The sequence below is a fragment of the Phyllobates terribilis genome, unplaced genomic scaffold (assembly GCF_046119375.1).
Source record: "Phyllobates terribilis strain yellow unplaced genomic scaffold, ASM4611937v1 Scaffold_49__1_contigs__length_9717188, whole genome shotgun sequence".
NCBI classification, from domain to species: Eukaryota; Metazoa; Chordata; class Amphibia; order Anura; family Dendrobatidae; genus Phyllobates; species Phyllobates terribilis.
The window spans coordinates 9,353,112-9,367,528 of NW_027362809.1; the positions used below are offsets into that span (position 1 = coordinate 9,353,112).

Genomic DNA, 14,417 nt, shown 5'->3' on the forward strand with positions numbered 1-14,417 from the left:
TTTTTTTTGTTATCATTCATATTCTCTGAAACAAGGCCAAGAAAGGAAAAATTCTGCCGGAGTATGTAAACTTTTGATCACAACTGTATATACAGGGTGGGCCATTTATATGGATACACCTAAATAAAATGGGAATGGTTGGTTATATCAACTTCCTGTTTGTGGCACATTAATATATGAGAGGAGGAAAACTGTTCCAGATGGGTGGTGACCATGGTGGCCATTTTGAAGTCGGCCATTTTGGATCCAACTTTATTTTTTTCAATTGGAAGAGGGTCATGTGACATTAAACTTATTGAGAATTTCATAAGAAAAACAATGGTGAGCTTGGTTTTAACATAAAACTTTATTCTTTCATGAGTTATTTACAAGTTTATGACCTCTTATAAAATGTGTTCAAAGTGCTGCCCATTGTGTTGGATTGTCAATGCAACCCTCTTCTCCCACTCTTGACACACTGATAGCAACACCCCAGAAGAAATGCTAGCACAGGCATCCAGTATCAGTTGTTTCAGATGCTGCACATCTCATATCTTCACAGCATAGACAATTGCCTTCAGATGACCCCAAAGATAAAAGTCTAAGGGGGTCAGATCAGGAGACCTTGGTGGCCATTCAACTGGCCCATGATGACCAATCCACTTTCCAGGAAACTGTTCATGTAGGAATGCTTGGACCTGACACCCATAATGTGGTGGTGGCACCATCTTGGTGGAAAAACTCAGGGAACGTGCCATCTTCAGTGTATAAAGAAAGCAACACATCATCATGTAGCAATTTCAGCTATCCAGTGGCATTGAGGTTTCCATTGATGAAGAATGGCCCCACTATCTTTGTACCCCATATACCACACCATACTATCATTTTTTGTGTTCCAACAGTCTTGGAGGGATCTATCCACTGTGGGTTAGTGTCAGACCAATAGCGGTGGTTTTGTTTGTTAACTTCACCATTCACAAAAAGTTTGCCTCATCACTGAATATAATGTTCTGTGTAAACTGAGGATGCTGTTCCAATTTTTGTTTTGCCCATTCTGCAAATTCAGTGCGTTGATCTGGGTCATCCTCGTTGAGATGCTGCAGCAGCTGGATTTTGCAAGGGTGCCATTTGTGAGTAGCTAATATCCGCTGAAGGGATGTTCACTGAACCTGTTTTACGAAATTTGGCAAGCAGTTTGGTAACTGTAGCATGGGAGATGGGTGGTCTCATAGGGTGTCTTGCATTGAATCTGCTGCAATGACCTGAGTACTGCGCGTTCACCAGACATCAACACAATTTCTATCCACTCCTCAAGTGTTAACCTCTGTGACATATCAATGGCTGTAAACAAAGAGAAACTTGTAAAAAACTCATGAAAGAATAGAGTTACGTTAAAACCAAGCACACCATTGTTTTTCTTATGAAATTGTCAATAAGTTTGATGTGTCACATGACCCTCTTCCCATGGAAAAAATAAAGTTGGATCCAAAATGGCAGACTTCAAAATGGCCGCCATGGTCACCACCCATCTGGAAAAGTTTTCCCCCTCCCATATATTAATATGCCACAAACCGGAAGCTAATATCACCAACCATTCCCATTTTATTTAGGTGTATCCATATAAATGGCCCACCCTGTACAGACATGGATTTTGGCATGATTTTTTATAATTTTAACAAATTTTTCCTAACTTTAATTTGGAATTGGGCCTGTGTAGCTTTTAAGTTTTCTTCTAGTTTTAATGGTCTTTGTACATAAGCTCCTCCTACATCACTTGAGTCAATTATCATGTCTCCTCCTACATCACTTAATATGTCAGTTTCTCTTTTGTCCGTTCCCATGTCAGTCTCTTTGTCACCAGACGGTCACCTTCAGTAGCTGTTATCCTGTTCAATTTCCACATTACAGTCAGAATCAGTAACATCATTAGTATCCTTTACACTATTACAGAGTCATGCTTTGACTTTTCTGACACAAGTTTGTGAAATGTCAACCAATTGTAAAATATTTTTCAACTTCTCTTTGTCTCTATAAAAGGACACCAGCTTAGAATCTAATTTTAAATTCTCCATTTCACATTCTGCGCATAAGCTAAGCCACAAAACGTCTAAGTCAGTCTCGTCAGTAGCCTTTAATTTTAGTTTACTTTGCTTAGAAAAGAAGAAATAATATCCATATTTTTCCTTAACTTCAGATTTCTCAGATTCTCCTTTACACTGGGGTTTGGTCATCAGTGTACTTCTGATCCTTGTAGTACTTCTGGTGCCTGTCAATCCATCTGGAGAATATATCAGTCCTCAATCATCTGTAGGTTATTTCTGATTCTTGTGACAAAGTTAGTGGATTTCCCGACACTTGGACAACAGGTGTTCAGCAAAAGCTTTCCTCCTCTCCCCCACCTTGTTCAAGGAGAAGGAAGCCACTTGAAAGCACAAAAAAACTCAGGACTGGGGGCTCGCCAAAATGTTAAATATAATTATTTTTGTATATTTATATATAGATAGGACTGTTTATCAGATGCGATTGTTCAAAGAATATATTATTTATTCTTGGGTTGTCCATTAAAAAGAATAATTCCAGCAGTTACATAAAATAGGTGAAATAGTTACAAAGTGATTTTCCATTTGTCCATAATTAGCCTATTAGTTGAGATTCACCTATCTTTTCCTGGGATCCTGAATGGTAGGTTGCGTCTGTCTGTGTCCAGCACGTGTGTCAGGGCCTACATATCAGCTGTCTCTTCAGCTCTTAGATCCTAGGACTGAGCCATGTAATGTAGAATGGAAAAGAGACCCCGAGACCCCCACCCTGTGTGGGTTATATTGGCCCCTCACAGCACCTGTTGTTCTGCTTATGGCACTAACTTACACTGAGCTAAAAAGACAAGAATAGCCTGAATGTCTTGTCAGCAAAACCTAGCTCGAGGCTGATCTATATAGAATTCAGATTAAAAAATGAATATCCATAATTCATATTTAACAGTAATATAGCACACCTACAAGTGTATAGGATCATAATGTTTAATACAATAGTATGGTTATATAAGAAATTTCAAGAATGTGGAATGTTAATTGTAAGATATAGTGACTGCAAGTTATCAGACGGTAATGGGCAAGCTGAAAGGATATATAGGAGAGATGCATGTATGTCATCCTATGGTATGTTATTTTATTACTGTATGTACTGGTTTCTTGGTTTGTAAAAAAAAAAAAACTAATAAAAAAATATCTATAAAAATGTATTGGATTAAAAAAAAAGATTAGGAAAAAGGCTTCTCCCCTGTGTGAGTTCTCATGTGTCTATCCAAAGCTGATTTCTGGTTAAAACTTTTCCCACATTCAGAACATGAAAAAGGCTTCTCCCCTGTGTGAGTTCTCTGGTGATTAACCAAAGCTGATTTCTGGTTAAAACATTTCCCACATTCTGAACACGAAAAAGGCTTCTCTCCTGTGTGAGCTCTCTGGTGACTAACCAAAGTGGATTTCTGGTTAAAACATTTCCCACATTCTGAACATGAAAAAGGCTTCTCCCCTGTGTGGGTTCTCTGGTGCTTAATCAAATCTGATTTCTGGTTAAAACATTTGCCACATTCTGAACATGAAAAAGGCTTCTCCCCCGTGTGAGTTCTCTTGTGGATATTAAGAAGTGATTTCTGGTTGAAATATTTCCCACATTCTGAACAGGAAAAAGGCTTCTCCTTACTGTGAGTTCTCTGGTGTCTAACAAAAGCTGATTTCCAGTTAAAACATTTCCCACATTCCGAACATGAAAAAGGCTTCTCCCCCGTGTGAGTTCTCTTGTGGATATTAAGAAGTGATTTCCGGTTAAAACATTTCCCACATTCTGAACATGAAAAAGGCTTCTCCGCTGTGTGAGTTCGCTGGTGCGCAACAAAAACTGATTTCTGGTTAAAACTTCGGCCACATTTGGAACAAAACAATCTATTATCCGCTGTGTGTATTTTTTGATGTTTAAGAATAGACTTTTCGAGGGTAAAACTATTTCCATTTTCTGAAAGTGAAAATGACCTCTTTCCTTTAGGAGCAGTTCGTTTTTTAATGCTTATTTTTTTATTTTGATTTTTTTCCTTCATAGTCGGTAATGAATCAGAAGACAGGATCTGTTCCATAGGCTTAGATGATAGATCTTTGCTTTGAAGGGAAGATGGGATATCTGGAGAAATGGCATAAACTTCAATTGTATCCTGTAAGATCTCAAGATCATCCGATTTAAAAATCTCCGGTCTCTCTGATCTCCAGGTACAGTCATCTGCCAAGAAAAAAAACAATTAATAATTTTGAATGAAATATCCTTGAATTTACATTTTTGAACATTTCTACTTAAATGTCTGTAGAAATGGCAAGTTATTGACAGAATGACAGTGAAAAGTGAAAACCTCACAGAATGAACCAGTAGAGCGTAGTGTTCAACTGTTTGTTCATTCTGTCTCCAAAATATGGAATAAGAAGCCATCAAAAAATGTTATGTAGGCAAAAATGATACCAATAAAAACTTCTACTCATCCATAAACCAATGCAGCAAAATCCGGTCTCCCAAAGTCAAATCTCCCCCTTCCTTCTGAGCCTTGAAGTGTGCCTAAACAATATTTAGCAACCATGTATTTGGCATTATTATAGTGAGAAGAACCCACTTAATTTACGGTGTGCGTCTCCTAGAGCACAATCTGGGCACTATGTGTTGGGTAATAAAATGGCAAATGTGTAATTTTCACCCTTCAACATCCACTGCGTGCTAATTTCTGGAAAGTGATTGTGGAGTCAAAATATTCACTTCTCCTATAGATTAATTCACTGAGGGTTATAATTTTCAAAATGAAGCTACTTTATGGTGATTTCTACTGCTCTGGTTTTCTGTCATTTTATTATATTAAGGCTTCTTTAAATGGTGTGTTCCATCTCCTCTGGGGATAAGCAAGGCAGTCCCTGGGATCTGGAAAATGGATTATATAGCACCAAGCCTGTTAGTGGTGGCCATCTTTTGAGCTGTCAGGTGACCATGAACAGCGCCCCCAATACATTGTGTCTGAAAACTATTCCAGCAAGATCAGCAATACAATAGCTAAATGTCGCTCCTTCCCTTCTTAACCTGCCATGTGCCCAGACAGTAGTGTACAGCTGTATATAGGGTATTGTCAAATTCAAGAGAAGTTGGAATATAATTTGTAAGGTCCATTTGTTTCCTATTATCCTTTGTGAAGAATTACAAAGTTATCACCACATAAAGTGACACACGTCTGATTTGAAAATGGAGCCTGACTAGGAACACAAAACTGGCTGCAGGAAGAGGTTAAATTAGAGGATCACTTGAGTCAAAAACTGTGACTATAGACAATAACACATCTACTGAAATGATCAAACTCAATAGTCTCCATCAGTTAAAAACGAGTAACTAGTGGTGAAACCTTTCTGTGGTAATTGGAGTATGGGGCTCGGTGGCTCTTCGTAATCTAAACTATGATAAGGGCCAATATTTTCTGTCAGAGGAGTTTCAAGAAGAAATATTAGACATTTAAAGAGAACTTTTTATAATAGTGCAGAGCTGAGGTGTCTTAAATTTAGACCTCGGGCATTGGGAAGACATAATGGAGACCTTCTTTTAAAGACAACGAGGGAGTTACAGAGTCACATAAGTGAGTCAGGCCGATTCCACCACACTCAAACTATCATACAAAATGAACCTGTAAAAAAAGACAGAATAAAAGATATGTTACATCCCCAACAACAATATATGTATCAGGGGAGAACTACAACACTAAACCGGAATTGCAGTCATTTATGGTGGACCATTGGATCTACTATGAGTCCTGATGAGAAGAGTAGAGAAAGTATTAGTGCTCCTGTCAGGCAAAATGTATTTTTGGTCATAGTTTTAAAAAATGAGAGCTGTCTCAAATCTCCACCCCCCTGTCCATTTGTAAGAGTTTTACATAGAACTCACTGTTGCTTTTCCCCCAAACCTCAGGAATTTTTATGAGCGTCATAAAGCCTCAGCCCAGAGCAAGCACTGGTATACCCTGGATTTTTCCCTCCAATCCTATTGTTTAGCTGCACAAATGTTTAATGTCGATTTTAATCATGCACATGACTGTCAGAAACACAGGGAGCACATTTTTGAGATGGTCATCTTTTTCCAATTGTGATGGTGTGGTTTTCGTGACGAGGAGACCACCGGAAGCCCGGGAAATGGGTTCTGAGCTTCTGAGCATCATAGAGATTTCATATTTGATATCCATCTTCATGAATAGTGGTGACAGCAAACATGATGTCTCCATCTTGGATGTGGGACCCCCCCTCCACACCAAGATATGAAATCTGAAGGAGTTTTAGGTCTTCTGCAGCTGGGTGGGTTCACAAAGCCGAGTCCCCGTGTGAGGTAAGCACCATGGGTGTCTCCTAATGTTTTGGCCCCTTTACTAAAAACCAGAACGGCCATTTTTTAAGTCATTCTTGCCCCGGGATGTCAGACGCATGCACACCACGCTGCGTGGAAGAATCACATCTAATTTCCGGGGAGCCGTCCCCCCCACAGAATCTGAGACCATCACCACGTGGCACAGGTTTTGCTATTACTTATCCCTTTTATTTTAATAACTGTTTATTCATATATGTACATTGTCTCTTTTATAATATCTTGTATATCTTTTGTAAACACTGCCCACTTTTGGGAGTAAATCATTATTATTTACCAGCTTCGTTCTTCTTGTCCTATGTCGAGCAAACACGTTCCTCACCCGCTAATTCACATTACCTAACGGGTACCCAATCCACCTGTTAAGCGATCGGTGGTGGCAGTATACCAGTATTTATGTGATATTGTGGTTTGAGGGCGGCTGGTCGGAGGTATATATACAGTGCTGGCCAAAAGTATTAGCACCCCTGCAATTCTGTCAGATAATACTCAGTTTCTTCCTGAAAATTATTGCAATCACAAATTCTTTGGTATTATTCTCTTCATTTAATTTGCTTGCAAGGAAAAAACACAAAAGAGAATGAAGCAAAAATCAAATCATTGATCATTTGACACAAAACTCCAAAAAAGGGCCGGACAAAAGTATTGGCACCCTCAGCCTAATACTTGGTTGCACAACCTTTAGCCAAAATAACTGCGAACAACCGCTTCCGGTAACCATCAATGAGTTTCTTACAATGCTCTGCTGGAATTGTAGACCATTCTTCTTTGGCAAACTGCTCCAGGTCCCTGATATTTGAAGGGTGCCTTCTCCAAACTGCCATTTTGAGATCTCTCCACAGGTGTTCTATGGGATTCAGGTCTGGACTCATTGCTGGCCACCTTAGAAGTCTCCATTGCTTTCTCTCAAACCATTTTATAGTGCTTTTGGAAGTGTGTTTTGGGTCATTGTCCTGCTGAAAGACCCATGACCTCTGAGGTGAGCTTTCTCACACTGGGCCCTACAGTGCCTACAAGTAGTATTCAACCCCCTGCAGATTTAGCTGGTTTGATAAGATGCAAATAAGTTAGAGCCTTCAAACTGCAAACGAGAGTAGGTTTTATGAACAGAAGCATAAATCTTACAAACCAAAAAGTTATGTTGCTCAGTTGAATTTTATTAAATTTTAAACATAAACGTGTGGGTCAATTATTATACAACCCCTATGTTTAATATTTTGTGGAATAACCCTTGTTTGCAATTACAGCAAATAATCGTCTTTTATAAGACCTGATCAGGCCGGCACAGGTCTGTGGAGTTATCTTGGCCCACTCCTCCATGCAGATCTTCTCCAAGTTATCTAGGTTCTTTGGGTGTCTCATGTGGACTTTATTCTTGAGCTCCTTCCACAAGTTTTCAATTGGGTTAAGGTCAGGAGACTGACTAGGCCACTCCAACATCTTGACTTTTTCCCTATTGAACCAGGCCTTGGTTTTCTTGGCTGTGTGCTTTGGGTCGTTGTCTTGTTGGAAGATGAAATTACGACCCATCTTAAGATCTTTGATGGAGGAGCGGAGGTTCTTGGCCAAAATCTCCAGGTAGGCCGTGCTATCCATCTTCCCATGGATGCGGACCAGATGGCCAGGCCCCTTGGCAGAGAAACAGCCCCACAGCATGATGCTGCCACCACCATGCTTGACTGTAGGGATGGTATTCTTGGGGTCGTATGCAGTGCCATCCAGTCTCCAAACGTCACGTGTGTGGTTGGCACCAAAGATCTCGATCTTGGTCTCATCAGACCATAGAACCTTGAACCAGTCTGTCTCAGAGTCCTCCAAGTGATCATGAGCAAACTGTAGACGAGCCTTGACATGTCGCTTTGAAAGTAAAGGTACCTTACGGGCTCGTCTGGAACGGAGACCATTGCGGTGGAGTACGTTACTTATGGTATTGACTGAAACCAATGTCCCCACTGCCATGAGATCTTCCCGGAGCTCCTTCCTTGTTGTCCTTGGGTTAGCCTTGACTCTTCGGACAAGCCTGGCCTCGGCACGGGAGGACACTTTCAAAGGCTGTCCTGGCCGTGGAAGGCTAACAGTAGTTCCATAATCCTTCCACTTACGGATGATGCTCCCAACAGTGGAGACAGGTAGGCCCAACTCCTTGGAAAGGGTTTTGTACCCCTTGCCAGCCTTGTGACCCTCCACGATCTTGTCTCTGATGGCCTTGGAATGCTCCTTTGTCTTTCCCATATTGACCATGTCTGAGTGCTGTTCACAAGTTTGGGGAGGGTCTTAAATAGTCAGAAAAGGCTGGCAAAAGAGATCTTTAATCCACACATGTGAAGCTCATTATTCTTGGTGCCTGAACTACTTCTTAATACTTTAGGGGGACCAAACAGAATTCTTGTGGTTTGAGGGGTTGAATAATAAATGACACTCTGAATTAACTTTTTACGTTTTAAAAAAAAAAAAAAAAAATTTGCTGCAGTGCATTTCCCACTTCCAGGCTGATCTACAGTACAAATGTCACAATGCCAAGTTAATTCCGCATGTGTCAACCAGCTAAATCTGCAGGGGGTTGAATACTACTTGTAGGCACTGTACATTATGCTGCAAAATTTGTTGGTAGTCTTCAGACTTCATAATGCCATGCACACGGTCAAGCAGTCCAGTGGCAGAGGCAGCAAAGCAACCCCAAAACATCAGAGAACCTCGGCCATGTTTGACTGTAGGGACCGTGTTCTTTTCTTTGAATGCCTCTTTTTTTTTCCTGTACACTCTATGTTGATGCTTTTTCCCAAAAAGCTCTACTTTTGTCTCATCTGACCAGAGAACATTCTTCCAAAACGTTTTAGGCTTTCTCAGGTAAGTTTTGGCAAACTCCAGCCTGGCTCTTTTATGTCTCGGGGTAAGAAGTGGGGTCTTCCTGGGTATCCTACCATACAGTCCTTTTTCATTCAGACGCCGACGGATAGTACGGGTTGACACTGTTGTACCCTTGGACTGCAGGGCAGCTTGAACTTGTTTGGATGTTAGTCGAGGTTCTTTATCCACCATCCGCACAATATTGCGTTGAAATCTCTCGTCAATTTTTCTTTTCCGTCCACATCTAGGGAGGTTAGCCACAGTGCCATGGGCTTTATACTTCTTGATGACACTGCGCACGGAAGACACAGGAACATTCAGGTCTCTGGAGATGGACTTGTAGCCTTGAGATTGCTCATGCTTCCTCACAATTTGGTTTCTCAAGTCCTCAGACAGTTGTTTGGTCTTCTTTCTTTTCTCCATGCTCAATGTGGTACACACAAGGACACAGGACAGAGGTTGAGTCAACTTTAATCCATGTTAACTGGCTGCAAGTGTGATTTAGTTATTGCCAACACCTGTTAGGTGCCACAGGTAAGTTACAGGTGCTGTTAATTACACGAATTAGAGAAGCATCACATGATTTTTCAAATGGTGCCAATACTTTTGTCCACCCCGTTTTTTAGGTTTGGTGTGGAATTATATCCAATTTGGCTTTAGGACAATTCTTTTTGTGTTTTTTTCATTGAAGACAAATTAAATGAAGAGAATAATACCAAAGAATTTGTGATTGCAATCATTTTCAGGAAGAAACTGAGTATTATCTGACAGAATTGCAGGGGTGCCAATACTTTTGGCCAGCACTGTACGTTCCTGGAAGGAACTGGTGGTATATATACGTCCTGTCACATCACGTGCCGCAATAGTCGACATAAATTAGAGCAGCTGCGCCCGTGCTTATCCTCGGTCAATACCGTGTTTGACCAGCAGGATAAGGGGGCGCCAGAGAGCTGCAAGGTCTGACCAATTGGTGTTTTCGTGACAGCTCCCCATTTCAGGAGAGATTGTGCAGTAATCTGAATTCCTTAGGATTGAAAACATGGAATTTATGATGTGGAGTGAATCCATGAAACCAGGGCTCGAGCCAACACATCTTCTGCAGGTGTGAATATATGTATATTACAGTCTTCAGCCAAGCACAGCTTAGAGATATATCATGGCACAGGTGTAATGTTTTTATGTAGTTTATCACGATCCTGTTTGAAGTTAATTGGTTTGAAAAGTCAAGATAAAGGGAAACTCTGTTGTTATTGTACAGAAATTCACACTTGGCCTCACTGCACATTTAATGTTGTTGATAATAAAAGTAAAGTTTGGCCAGAAAGACTGGACCTGGTCTTGTAGGGACCATATGAGGACATTCAGCAACACAGAAGGGAGAGAAGGTAGATTCATCCAATAAGATATCAGGGTTCTAGGAAGCCAACAGCATCATTACCCTCCACTTTCTCTTACGGCCCATCATAATGTTTTTCTTCAAGTGATTTTCTAACTTGTCAGCACATTCTACGTACGCTGTCATTTGACTTTGTAGTTTACATATCTGGGCAGGTAACGGACAGCGTCTCCTAATCCCAGGGGGTAGGTGGATCCTCCAGGTTGTAAGTTCTCTAGAAAAGGGCTTTCCCAATTCACAAAGTAATTTGAACATTTTCGGATGGAGGAGAATGTTGTGGTCTAGCGGCAAAATGGTGATCACACGATTGTGATACGGCCGGTCTACACCACCATTAAAGCAGCCACAGCCGGTGACTGAGAAGAATCTGTGACTTCTCTGCATTTAGTGGTCACTACTCACCTGGGTAGTCATATGTAGGAATCTCCTCCTTACACCGCTCATCACCCCTCACATATGTCTCTGTAGTATTAATATGGGTCAGATCTTCACCCTGAAACAAATATTGTAAAAGTCACAGACAGATGAAGAAGTCACATCCATGATCAGCTCTAATCCTGCCATCTCCACCATTCTCATTTCACAAGTATAAAACATGTAATACTGGTAGATAAAACAAAATTGAGCACAAGACCTTCACAGACATCTATACATCATAGGGGAGATTTCATGACACCTTCTCTTCATCTACCTGATCATCCTGAGGAACATTGGGATCTTCTTGTTTACAGTCTTGTGAAAGAAGAGGACGGGGACATCTCTCTGGTGTTGTTCTCTTACTGGATAGATCTGGAGGAAACACATACAGGGACTGAATTCATCCTTTACATACAGATAATTATAGGCCATGTGTATTTAGTCCTGTCTATTACCTGGCGATGTGAGGGGCTGGGGAACCTCCATCATGATGTCCTTGTACAGATCTTTGTGTCCTTCTAAATACTCCCACTCCTCCATGGAGAAATAGACAGCGACATCCTGACACCTTATAGGAACCTGACACATACAATGATACAGTCATCCCCTGATCTCTTCATAGCATTACTGTATAATGTCCCAGCATTCCCAGCAGTGTCACCTCTCCAGTCAGCAGCTCAATCATCTTGTAGGTGAGTTCTAGGATCTTCTGGTCATTGATGTCCTCATGTATCAGGGTGTAAGGTGGAGGCCCCGTGATTGGGCTCAGGGGTCTTCTCCATCCCTCAGACGCAGGGTCCTGACAGCGCTCACTAGAGGTCTTCTTCACTACTGTGTAATCCTGGTTATGGAGAGACACATTAATAAATCTCACTCCAGACATTTCCAGAGTCCTCACCTCTCCAGTTCTGTCCATCTGTTATTCCCATAGATAAGAATGATGTAATGTGACGCCATCAGAATCTCTCACCTCTCCAGTAAGCTGGAAGAGGATCTCCAGGGTGAGGTGTAATATCCTCTCCGCCATCTTGTCTCTGTCCATATCCATCTTTGATGGGTAAATCAAGAAAATTCTCTTATCTAGAAGATCTTCACTGAGAGGATCTGATATTGTAGAGACCTGAATGAGAAGAAGATGAGCCGATGTAACATCATAAAAATTCTGTGTAATAATACAATTACTGGAGATAATAAGGGAAACATTTGAGGAGATTTATTATTTTACAGTATTTAGTTTTCTTCTTCACATCTACTAATAAAACCTATATATTTTATGCCACAGAAAACAAGCATTTTCTTCCTCTCCAGTTGAATGCGTTTCTCATAGACTCATCTTCCATAACACTAATTGTCGTCTCATTTACCGACACTGGAATCGGCATTAGCAATACTGCAGGAGATATTCATTACACGTGACTAGTGTTGAGCGATACCTTCCGATATCAGGAAATATCGTATCGGATTGGATCGGGCCGATACCCAAAAAGTATCGGATATCGCCGATTCCGATACCGGAAACCAATGCAAGTCAATGGGACACAAATATCGGAATGAAAATAAACCCTTTCTTTCCTTGTAGGTTAATTCTACATGAAGTAAAACAACTAAGAATAATGTAGAATGACATGAAAAGCCGGCAATTCATCAGCGGCATACACCGGTACCCGACAATTTACAACAGAAAGAATAGAGCATCACACATAGATTAGATAGATAGAAACATGTTAGTCACATATATATGAAGTACAGTGACAATGTTGCTTACTGTACTTGTCATTTAGTGTAAAGGATTTATTAAAAAAAAATATTAGTGTTTTCATGCACCGTCTCTTTAAGAAAGCCAGCCGGCAATTCAGCAGCGGTACCCGACAATTTATAACAGACAGAATAGAGCTTCACACATAGATTAGATAGATAGAAACATGTCAGTCACATATATAAGAAGTACAGTGACAGTGTTGCTTACTGTACTTGTCATTTAGTGTAAAGGATTTATTTAAAAAAATAATAGTGTTTTCATGCACCGTCTCTTTAAGAAAGCCGGCCGGCAATTCAGCATCTGTACCCGACAATTTAGAATAGAAAGAATAGAGAATCACACATAGATTAGATAGATAGAAACATGTCAGTCACATATATATGAAGTACAGTGACAGTGTTGATTACTGTACTTGTCATTTAGTGTTAAAATAAAGGATTTATTTAAAAAAAAATTGGCGTGGGGTTCCCCTTAATTTTAGGCTCTAGCGGAGGTTAAGCAGACAGCTGGGGCAGATGTTTGAAGCCTGGGAAGGGGGTAATACCCACGGAGCTTCCCAGGCTACTAATATCAGCCCCCAGCTGAATACCTAGCCTTTACTAGCTATTAAAATGGGGGAACCCCCCAAAAAAAATAACGTGGGGTCCCCCCTAATTTAATAGCTAGCACAGGCTAGGCAGACAGCTGGGGGCTGATATTAATAGCCCAGGAAGGGTGCCATGAATATTGGCCCCCTCCCAGGCTAGAATCACCAGCCGTCAGCCGCCCCAGAAATGGCGCATCCATAGGATGCGCCAATTCTGGCACTTAGCCTCGCTCTTCCACGCTGCCCTGGTGCGGTGGCAGGGGGTAATAGGGTTGGGGTTGATGTCAGCTTATAATGCCAGCTGACATCAAGCCCAGGTTGGTAATGGAGAGGCGTCTATAAGACACCCCCATTACTAACCCCATAGTCAAAGTTAAAAGAAAACACAAACACCCAGAATAAAGTCCTTTAATTGAAATAAAGACACAATTCTTTATTGTTCTAAATTAAACCATACTTACCATCACGCCCATTCCAGCTGAAGCCAACGATCTCCTGCAATAAAAGTAAAATAATAAAGCAACCTCATCCTTACCTTTCAATGGTTCCCAGGACAGCTCCAGCTCTGCTACATCGAGATGACAGGCTGGACCGCAGCAGAACGCTGCCGTCCAGCCTGTCATCCCGCAGACACTGAGAAGCGCAGGCATGCTTGCGCTCCTCAGTGTCTCTCTGTGACGTCATCCAGATGAGCCGAGTTCATGTCCAATGAACTCAGCTCACCTCATGCACGTCACTGACAGCGTGGGAAAATTCTCACGCTGAAGTGCTGAGTGCAGGAGAATTTTCCCACGCTGTCAGTGACGTACATGAGGTGAGCTGAGTTCATTGGACATGACCTCGGCTCATCTGGATGCCGTCACAGCCAGACACTGAGGAGTGGAAGCATGCCTGCGCTTCTCAGTGTCTGCGGGATGACAGGATGGATGGCAGCGTTCTGCTGCGGTCCAGCCTGTCATCTCGATGTAGCAGAGCTGAAGCTGTCGTGGGAGCCATGGAAAGGT

The 14,417-nt window shown here is 41.4% G+C and overlaps 1 protein-coding gene across 1 annotated transcript in view; it reads right to left on the reverse strand.

Moving 5' to 3' along the window:
- Positions 1–319: 319 nt before the first annotated feature.
- LOC141191657 (uncharacterized) overlaps positions 320–14,417 on the reverse strand; it is a 57,621-nt gene continuing 43,523 nt past the window's right edge. Inside the window, exons 3-8 of the mRNA XM_073661600.1 lie at positions 12,039–12,188; positions 11,730–11,909; positions 11,524–11,647; positions 11,343–11,440; positions 11,054–11,144; positions 320–4,248 (exon numbers count right to left, since the gene is read on the reverse strand). Of these exons, the coding sequence (XP_073517701.1) occupies positions 3,239–4,248; positions 11,054–11,144; positions 11,343–11,440; positions 11,524–11,647; positions 11,730–11,909; positions 12,039–12,116 (1,581 nt within the window). The 5' untranslated portion in view covers positions 12,117–12,188 and the 3' untranslated portion in view covers positions 320–3,238. The remainder of the gene's footprint in view (positions 4,249–11,053; positions 11,145–11,342; positions 11,441–11,523; positions 11,648–11,729; positions 11,910–12,038; positions 12,189–14,417) is intronic.